The 10,809-nt window shown below is 44.7% G+C and overlaps 1 protein-coding gene across 3 annotated transcripts in view; it reads right to left on the reverse strand.

Annotated features, from left to right (window-relative positions):
• The window catches only part of LOC109290865 (syntaxin-binding protein 4-like), a 141,460-nt gene that overhangs the window by 39,692 nt on the left and 90,959 nt on the right, over nt 1–10,809 (reverse strand). For all 3 annotated transcript variants that reach the window (XM_019507686.1, XM_019507685.1, XM_019507684.1), the window contains 3 exons: nt 8,546–8,641; nt 7,298–7,367; nt 6,234–6,308 (listed from right to left, as the gene is read on the reverse strand). In XM_019507686.1, the coding sequence (XP_019363231.1) occupies nt 6,234–6,308; nt 7,298–7,367; nt 8,546–8,641 (241 nt within the window). The remainder of the gene's footprint in view (nt 1–6,233; nt 6,309–7,297; nt 7,368–8,545; nt 8,642–10,809) is intronic.

A 10,809-nucleotide genomic window follows, 5' to 3' on the forward strand; every position in this document is an offset into this window, starting at 1 on the left:
CTAGGAGCTGGAACCAACTTCCAAGGGAAGTGGTGCTGGCCCCTACCCTGGGGGTCTTTAAGAAGAGGCTGGATGCCTACCTGGCTGGACTCGTTTGAGTCCCATTTCTCTTTTTGGGGTTTTTTGTTGTTCTCCCGCCCTGGCGGGGGGTCGGGCTAGAAGATCTACTAGGTCCCTTCCGACCCTTAATCTATGAATCTATGAATCTATGAATCTATGAATTAAAAACTAAATCCCCACCACATGAACAAGCGCTCTCAGTGACCACACGGACAGCTGCAGGCCCACACAGCTTATGGAGTAGCATCACAAGCTGCATAAATTCCAAAAACAGCAGCTATGGAGCTGGGGAATAGGAAATGAAACAGGACTCTGACCTCAGCCCCCCATTTGGTTCCATTTATTTTAATTTAATCTGGTGTTCGACCAGCTCTGTTACTGAAATACTTGATCCTATCAGGTTCCTGTGCAACTGAAATGCCTGCCTTATTTGACTGGTAGAAAGGCTGAGCTAGGGAGAGTCCACTAAGTATACTGTATCCACTTAGGATACTGTCTTTCAGTGTCCACTACGGATACTGAGATTTAAGGTAACAGAAGGGTCTTTGTGCAGAGCTCTGAGATGTGTACAGCCTCAGACAGATCCACAAGGAGCACTCAGATAAAAGCGGCTGAGAGCAGCAGCCAGCTACAGGCTGATTTTATTACAAATTAAGCAGCAGGGGGCCAATCAGTCAGCAGAATACTCTTATTTTATCCTATTATGCATTTTCTGTGATGCCGTTGTATTCTGGGGAAGAACAAAAGGTCAATCTTCCATCTAAGATTATGCAGGAATATCTCTGGAAACCTCAGCCTCTGCTCTCTAGATGGGAGAGAGGAGTTTAAGCCCTAGTGTTAATAACTTATCTTGATAAATACAACCTGTACAAGATCCTGGAAGCCCAACACCTGCTTAGAACAGCAATCACAACGTGCACTGATTTTAAGACAATCAACGTTGCTAAGTGGCGGGCTTATCATGAGTTGTCACTGTCTTCTTGAAACCCCAGAAGCCAATTAATCACATAAGAATCTCAGTTTTCCTTTAAAGTGAAGTGGGTTTTCAGTCCGGTAGCTGCAAAAAAGTCTTGAAAACATGGGGTGTATCTACACAAAACACTACTGAGCAGTAGCGTATTAGCAAGTAGTATATTAGCAAGTACTAAATAAATGCACAGTAACTGAAGTTACTGTGCAGTAGCACTGGAAAACATATTTTAGATGACACAACTGCACAGTAGCCTAATAATACTGAAGAGTAGCGTATTAGCACTGTCTGTGCAGTGACATGTTACTGCACAGTATTTTTCAGCTACTGCGCAATCAATGTCTCATGTAGATGCACCCACGGGGTCTTAAATCCTTGAACCCCAGAAGCCAAATCTAAGGAGTCCAATAGCTACCTTTGGAAAAAACACCTTGTTATTTTTAAATCAATCACATACTTTGGAGATCCCAAGTTATGATTTGTCAACATTTGGAATGGCCGTACCAAGCTCCAAAGCAGGTTTGTAGGTACAGAACGTTTTCCAGGTCCTAGTACTGATTAGAATCTTTTAAAATTCAGGCAGGGCTGAGCAAAGCTACACAGCTGAGAGGCACATAAGTGGCATGAGCCAAAACATGTATTATGTACAATGGTCAACTTTATTAAGAAACTTAGGTAAATGAATATTGTGACAGAAAAGTTGTAGCTATAATTAATACTCTAGTCATAGGACAACCGTCATTAAGTATTTGCAGGGACAAATGACTGGCAGAAGGAAGAGTCAGGAGGTAAGTTGTTTAAATAATTATGTTCAAAATGACTTGCCTGTATTTTCACAAACAACAAAGCCAAGTTTGTTCCACTGTAGCTCAGAGGGTCATATTATTAATCTGCCCTGAGTATTTAACTTTGCTATGGCTTGCCAGCTAAGTTGAGAGAAAAATAGACCTCAGTTCTCTACGACCAGGTCTGAGGAGCCCTACATAACCATACAGCCAAATCTGATTTATGCAAGTAGGGTGCAGTAAATAAGAAAATAGGGCTTCAAATAAGCAGAGAACTTTTCAGTGTGTTAATATATATTAGAGGATTTTAGATGAACACAAATGGGAGTGCATGTGTATCAAAAGAAATGAAACTGACACCAGCATAACCTTAACTCTGCCCTCTGTTCTTTTGTGCAATTCAAATCTCAAAAATACACTGCACCTTTCCCTTGCCTAGCAAATAAGAGCACATCAGCTATCCTTACCGATAGGGACAGAACAGTGTTCACAAATCTAAGAATACAATAACAAACAAACAAAAACCCTTAGAGAAGGCTGACACTTGAAAGGAAAAATAAAAGTGCACAAACTGGGAAATGCATAATCACTTTTCAGGAACCTTGTCATACAACAAGGGGCACAATTAAGGTTGCCTGGGTTTCAATTCTGGAGTCAGATGCTAGAAATGATGAGGTAGGTGGATTGTACGTATATGTAACGATAGTACTTACCTGGTTTTACCCATTGTTTCCTGACTTCTGTGACTGAAAGCCTTAAGAGCTTCAACTGTTTTTAATAAACTGCTTTGTATACTTGATTAAAATTACACTTCTCGCCAAAGCTCTTCTGGCTGTAGATGTTATTTGCACTGTAATGACTCTTCCTCAAGAGACTCAGGAAACACATTTACATGCCTTATTTATACACAGTAAGATGCAGTTGACACAATCCACATTCCAGATGGTATGCTGTAGACAACCCACCTAACTGGCTCAACTTCATAAAGCTACACCTGTCAAATTGGAATGCCCATTGTATCCCTTACAGAAAAAAAGATCTACTGTATATATCAGGCTTGGGTTGAGTAAGCAACAGTTAGAGAGCCACAAAAAAATTATACCAATCAGGCAGAGAGGAGCACAAATCAAAGCCATGGATCCGAACATCCTTAAGCAGGGGTCATCAGTGTTTTCCAGCAGGGGGCCAGGATGCCCAAAATTGGGCCTGAGACAGGTGAGCAATAGGACTTCTCTGCCTCCACCACTTCTCCCTGCCACCCAGCACAGCACAGGGAAAGCTTTCCCTCTGCCAAAGCCCCAGGCTTCCAACTGTGGCACAGCATGAGCACAGCTCCTGTCCCACATGCTACTGAAGCCGTGGCTCTTTGGGCCGGATACAAAGGTTCTGCAGATATGATCTGGACCATGAGCCATAGGTTACCAACCCCTTTCTTTAAGCATTGGCACGGTTCAGAGCTCAACCCGAATGCTCTGGCTTCAATACTAAAACACTTCTGTGTACTCTCTCAGACTTGAAGACCTGAAAGGGAGAATTTTACAAGGCCAGGCCTGCATTTCGTAACAGCCTCTTCTACTGCCTAGGCAATTCTGCAGCCACAGCTAACAGCATGAAAAACTGACAGTAGCCATGGGCCCTACTTCTCTGGTGACACTCACAAATAAGGCTCAATCAATTCTATCATTTATATCTGGAGCACTGGAGGCCTAATTTATTGTGCCTTCAAAAATCAGAACCATCCTCTTTACCAAAACAGGTATTTTGTGCCTGAGGTTCTCAACTTTTTTGATCCTCTCGAGTTCACTTGAACTGGCAATGGAAGCTGTGTGGGGTTACCACCTTACAGAAGCATTAGGATGGCACAAGGCAGTGCTGTGCAGAGTTCTGAACACACTGAACTGAAAGAAGTGCAGTCAATGCTGCATACCTTAATGCAGGGTAGCGGGTGGGCTACAGCTCTGCTGACTGGCACTAAGGCAGCTATACTGCTTCCTGCTCAGGAGGTGGATGTGTGGGCAGTGTAATCTCTCAATACAATGCTTCCTGGTGCCATCAGAGCATTCAAAGGGAGAGTACAACCCTCCTGTGATCCTTTCATGTACCTGCCCTCATGGCCCACCTGCAGCATCTCTCTGGTCTACTGATGGGCTATAAGAATACAGTCTTAAGTTATCAGACGTCCGGTGACAGGTTTGTGCAGAAAACCTCCCATATGTGCACAGCTGCAGTACTAAGCTTGCAAAGAGACAGACTAAGCTGCAGTCCTCCCTAGTGTAATTTCATTGGCTTTAATGCCTCTGCGCTCAGACTCTGATCCCACAAGCTTACACTGGAGTAAATTAATATGTCCATGCCGATTATTCTTTGTCCACACTGCTTTGCTAAACATGTGATGCAATTCCTTTCTCTCCCAAAGCCTGTGCTTCTTCACTTGTGATGTTAAGGATCTTGCACAGCCATGGCTATTGCCTCTGTTGCTGGTATAACTGGAGAAATCAGAAACAGAGAAAATAATTGTCTTGAATACTCAAAACTTTCCTGCCTTGTAGTAGCAGTATAAACTGCCCCACGCAACATCCTATTTGTCCTTGCTTGCATTAATGAATACTCATTTGACTCAATAGAAGACTCTCACAGATGTGCCATTCTTGCCTACATTCACTTATGAGTCACATGGCTCTGATCTCAGCATCAATTTTATTGGGACCCTGGTGTTCAGGGTGCTATAAAAAATCTCAGGCCTGATCCTTGTTTACATAAAGGCCCCTTTATGCTGCAGCATAAAATCAGGCTCTATATGTTTTCCAATGATTGGTTGAGCTGTTCTTAGAACAGCGCAGCTGATCCAAAGCAGGACAAAAAAACCGAACATGCCACTAGCCTCGACTGCATCAGTGTCAGCAAGCATTGTGACAGCAATGTGGGTAGACAGTCAATTACTCCCCCAAGCTCAAGGACAGTGCTAAAAGATAATATGGGATCAAAAAAGAAAAAGAAAAAACAGCAAGCTGAAAACCCTTCCCTCTCTTCCATTCCCCTTAATCTTGGAGATATGTATTCATGTATTAAACATTTTGTGAGATGATTATGAAAGCAAAATCTCTGCAAATCTTTAAAAAAAAACTGATTAGTGCTGAACTCTCCCTCTGGATAACCTTTGGCAGATTTAACAGACAACCAACAGCAAACCAAGACCAAATAAAATGTTCAAAGTTTGGCTGCTCTCAGTGTTTGCATCCTACCCATTTACAGCAATCTATTGGAGGCACAGTTGACAGATGCATGAAACAGCTATAGCCTCTGATAAAGCCATGCACACATATTTTTGGAAACATCTGCTATAAATTATGATGTTGGAAGTGTGTTGCAATGCCTGGACAGCTTGGAGCAGATACACATGGGTTATGGCAGATAACCTGCCTCCTGGGGCACTGGCCGAGAAACAAACATAGTTACTGTGGAAACAACCCCTGATTCTTCTGGGCTTCCTTCTTCTCAGAGGAAAGAGACTAGAATGTCAAGGATCAAGCACTGAACCTGCCTACACCAGCATAGGGTCACTGCCCTACGGAGCAAAAAGTGTGAGAAGCTCAGTAGCAGCTGGAAGGGCTTCTGCTACATAATCTTTGGTCTGGGTAGGTGAGACAAGCTTACAGGAGTAGGTGGGAAGGGACTGGGTGGAGCCTTGGGAGAGGAATGAGGATGCTACTACACAGATTCACAGGCCAGTCCTGCTGAGAAGGGGCCAAGGTCCCTCTAACTACTTTAAAAGCAGGGTACAAGAGCCACTGTAGAGAAGCCTAATGGCTCATGGGCTGGAGTTTCCTTCATGAACCTACTGCACTGCTTATGTTACCTGGGTTGGGGCAGGTCAGGACCTAAAAGACAGTGGCTTCTACCACTTTTAAAAAAAAATCACTTTGGGGATTAGCTTTGGTTTTGGTTTTGGCCCTTTTCCTTACCAAATTTGGGTTTATGTTTGCAAACTGTCATTGCTGCTCCATGGTTGGCATGGGGAAGATGGGCTGGGAGCAGAAAGAGACCAATGATTTTTTTCCCTTTGTTTCCTTAGAGAGGTATGTAGTCTTTAGTACAAGCCTGGCTAGAAAAAGGATACAACTTAACTATTCCTGTTTGCACATCAAAGTCAAAGTCTGTCAGAGTCTAGCTGCTCCCCAGGCTGGTAAGACACACCAGTTTCTGTGACACATCTGTGGCTAGTACCGTGTGGCTGCTTCTGATTCTCCAGCTTCCATGACTCATGCATAGCTGGCTTGACTGGGGGCAGCTTTCAGCATCAGTCCAGGGGAATGCTTGCACTCTGCTTTAACCCTTCTAGCCCAGCTCTACTCATTCATAGGAATATATAGTTTAGTGCAAGTGTATTCTTCTGTGGGAAGAGTTCAATGCACTCTTACCTGGCATCGTCATCTCGGGCTATGAGAAGGCGCATATGGCTGGTGGCGGAGGCTGTTCTGAGAATATCCACAGCTCTGCAAGAAGGCAGGAAAAAGAATGAGCTCTCATGTGCAACAAAGAGTGAATAATACTGGACTACACATCAGTATATCAAAGTCTGTGCCAAACTCAGCAGTGGGCCAGGGAAACCTCAACAGCAGCCACATGAATGACCGCTTCATTTTTGGGAGGTGGAGAAGACCCTCAAGGGGACTGAACATCTTCAGGTGGCCATGACTTCTCTCTCTGGCAGCAGGGCTGGAGGGAAGGTAAGTCACAGCCTGCTGCTCCTCACCACTGCAGTAGCTGGGGTCCCTGAACAGGTAACAGGACGTGCAGGAAGCAAATACATCCTCCCTGACTTCCAGTCTCCTAAATGCTCCTTCCCAGACATGCACAGTGCCTACACAATCACAGTCAAGCAGCCATTGCACAGTCTCTGTTCTCTAGTGGCTAGACACAGGGAGCTCACCTGTGCGACACACACCCTGTACTTTCTACAGAACACTTATGGATAGTCAGTAGGAGCCTGTGGTTTGGAAGCAGGAGAATCACTGCTCTGGGGGACTCTGTGTGATCATGATGGCTCAGGATCGTTGAGGCCTATGGAGCTGCCCAGACCCAGGAGACAGAAAGGAGGTATAAAGTACTTTTGGTGTTGGCAGCTGCATTTGTACAGTGCCCACCACACTGTTGGTGCACAGAGGCTGAAGAAATGAAAGATTCTAGTGACCTCTACTTTTGCCGACCTCAGAAGACGCTTGGGGACAGGTTCAGTTTGTGCTTTGAATGATGATGAAAGTCAGTTCTAATGCAGACTGGGGCCTTCACATCTCTTCACCTTTGAATTATTGTATAGGGAGTCTGATCCTTGCCTAGACTGTTAGATGAATGGCACTGAAAGCAGCAGCCCTTTGTGTATGCACACAACATGCAAGATCTTTCAGGCAAGCCACATACCAGCCCACCATGCAGATTCACATACAACTGCAATGCCTGCAGAGTCCCTGCTTGGCAACAGTACCTCTCACTGGTAACCCCAATCAGAGACTCGCCATTGACCTCCAGGATCTGGTCCCCTGGTAGCAGGCGTCCTAAAAAAATGAACCAGAAGTCACAACATGGATGTTTAATACTTGTACTTCTTGTGCTGTGGTTTGAGTAACTATGAAATGCAAATGCATATGAGAAAATGTAGTGGTGGGGGGTTCTTTCTTTTTCCTTAACCTGGAACTGCACCTATACCTGAAAAGACTCTCTCTCACACAATTGGAATAGGTTGTTTTGTTAGATACATTTGGTAGATGACCAAGTGACACATTTATGCTTGAAAAAGCACGCTAACAAAAAATCAGTGAAAGTTTGCCTGAATGAGGACTGAGTTGAAAAGGAAACAGGATCTCCACTTATCTGCACACAACTAATGGTACCAAGAATCATCAGTGGATAAGGATCCAACAATGGAGAGAGTCTATGGGCTGACATGTATAAGTCTCAGTACTGCAAGCATGAAACAATCACTTAAACATCTTAGACACAGGAGAGAAGGCTTGAAATTCAACATTAATTACCACAGTAAAATATCTGTACAAATATCTAGAAGTGAGTACAGGCAGTCCTTGACTTACAACATTTTGAGTTACAACATTTTGCACTTACAATGTTTATAGATTGATGCCCTGTTTCAACTTTCTGACATCAGTTTCGACTTGATCCGATGTAACGCCACGCCAGCGAGCAAGTTCACTGTGTCACCCATCTCCCTGGAGAACATCTGTCCAAACTTCCTTGGACACGTCTTTAAGAAAGCAGACAAGACTCCAGAAAAACCTACAGCCAAGACTCCTGAGAAGACTCTCCAGCCAAGACCAACCAAAAGGTCCAACCAAGAGCCCTTCAAAGTCCAGCTAAGTCACCTCAAAGAAGTCCTTCCAAATCAATACGATTGCTATTTACAATATAAATACATTTTAATGTAGCTATATTATTCATCTATAATTGATCAAGTACAAAATTATGGGGTATTTTTGGTGAAAATAGGGTATCGGGCCTTGGTTCAGGAACCAATCCCCCATTTATAACATTGTTTCTTGTGAGAAAATTGGTTCCGAGTTATATTTTGACTTAAGATGGCATTTTCAGGAACCAATCATGTTGTAAGTCTGAGGACTGCCTGTATATGAGGAAGTGTCAAATCAGGATCAATAAGGATAATACACTAGTTACATAGAGCTTTGAATATTTACTGGATTTCTTTCCCTGTTTAACTCACCATCAACATAAGCAACACCCCCTGGTAGGATCCTCTTTACATAAACTCCATATTCTTCTCCTGTGAGCTCCTTTATGCCACCAATTACCTTAATACCTAGGAAGAGAGGCTCTTATTATATACAAGCAAGAGCAACAAATAACAGCTGTCTCAAAAGAGCACTGCTGTGAAGTGTTGTAAAATGTGATCATTCCAAGCGTGGTAAACCATCATTTCCCTCCACCACCTACAATTTACTTCCAGAGACTTCAGTAGGGAGATGAAACTAACGAGTACACAAGGCAAATTGAATATAAACACACACAAGAGTAATTACCATAATACTTGGGGTTCTGTTACCTCCCAAGGTTTTCATCAATACCAGTTACTACTGGGGAAAGCCTGAGAAAAGGTTATTGCAAGCATTCATTTAGGTATGAATAACAATTCACTGCAATGACAGTCACCTGTGTTTTATTAAATTCTTCCAGCAAAACAGTTCTGTGACCAATGTCTTGCTTTTAAAAATGTTTTTAGGAAGGGAAGATATTGCATCTAAACGGTCTATGCAGTAGAAGGTTTACTGGGACAATCTTGTGAAGTGTAATGGGCTGTAGGAATCCACAGCAGAAATAATGATGCGGCTCAAAGATATAACAGAAGTAGCGAAATGCGGCAGGTGCATACTCAGGCCAACCTTCCTAAGGAAGGACTTTCCAAGCATCGTGCAGCTAAACAATATTCATGGTAACCTTCCAACAAATCGTTTCAGCTAGAGCAGTGATTTTTCAGGTGGTGGTCCGTGGACCCTTAGGGATCTGCAGAGCACATCTAGGAGGTCTGCAAAAGGTGGCTGTAAAGATGGCGGCCCCACGCAAAGGGGAAACGCCACTGATGCTGCTACTGCTCCAGCTCCCCCTGCTGCCAGAGGCCACCAGAGCACTGGCAGCAGGCAGCCCAGCACCAGCTGCAGGGCACAGCTGCGCAGCCCCACCTTGTCTTGCTGCCACCAGTGCTTTCCATAGGACCAAGCAACGCTGCAACCCCATGGCCCCTCCACTCACCTGGCGATATCAGTCTATAAACTGGAACAGGCATGTGTATGGGGGGGGCAGGCAGACAGACAGAGCGCATACCAGTTTAGATGGAATTTCTACTGAGAAAATTGGCAGGGATTTGAGGCACTTATAGAAAGCTTTATTTGGAACAGCAAAAACTGCACATATTTTTAATGAAAGTTTAGGTCCTAGAAAACCTATGGGAGGCCACCAGCAAAGGTTTGGAGGAGTATAGGGATACCTGCAAAGGCAGAGTGGGAAAGTTTGCAGAAAGTTGTTGCTTGCAAGAGCATATGCACGTTTTTGATTGGCTCCTGAGGCAGGAGAGAGGAGGCAACTCAGCCAGGCTCAGAGAAGGGAAGGGGCCCCGGGACCACAAAGCTTGGGGAAGAACCACCCTGCAGCCTGCCACCTCCCCTTAGTGATGGGGAGAAGATAACCTGGTATCTTTTTTCCCTCTGTGAGGCAAAGGGACCCATGTGGAGAGAAAAGGGTGGTAAGGTAGACTTGGCTAGGAGGGCAGGGTGTTGGTATGGGAGGGCTCTGGGGAAAGCCTGGGGCCGCTGAGTGGGTGATAAACCCAGGGTTGTTTCAGTTTCAGCACAAGGGGCCTTGTCTGGGAACTGGAGAAAGGTGCTTTTGGGGAGGGGGGGCAGTGTGTGTTTCTTTGCAGATACCACAGACAGCTGGAGCAGAGGAGAGCAGGCTCTAGCGGCGAGCAGGACTTTCTGAAGCAGCAGCACCAGCCTGGGTATTGCGCTGCCAGTATGTAGGAGAGCTGACGTTTGCGTTAACCTTGCGGGCTCCTGCTAAAATTCACTGGAGTCTCAAGGTTTAAGCTGGGGAGTTGTACTGTGGGTGTCTTTGATTCAATTTGTACAGAGTGCTTTAGTTCATTGATACCTGCCTTTGGCAATTAGATTATTGATATCCTGTTCTGCTATTAACCTCATTCATATTAGGGCTGTGCAAAACAGTACCATTCCACCTTGACTTCTGTTTCAATGGAACAGTGTTTCATTTTGAGTTTTGTTTCATTTCATCAAAACTCTTTCGACACTATTTCGACGTTTCACCCATAGGCTATTCCGCACCCAGCACCGGGAAGATCAGTGCTGCTGCTGGCCCCAGACGGCAGCACCAGCCTCCTGTGATCCGAGAGGCAGATAGGGAGCCTGCACCCCCAGGAGGAGTCCGGCACAGCCCCCGCAGCCCCCCCCCCCCCCC

This window comes from Gavialis gangeticus, unplaced genomic scaffold (genome assembly GCF_001723915.1).
Source record: "Gavialis gangeticus isolate Ggan-Ray unplaced genomic scaffold, GavGan_comp1, whole genome shotgun sequence".
Taxonomy (NCBI): Eukaryota; Metazoa; Chordata; order Crocodylia; family Gavialidae; genus Gavialis; species Gavialis gangeticus.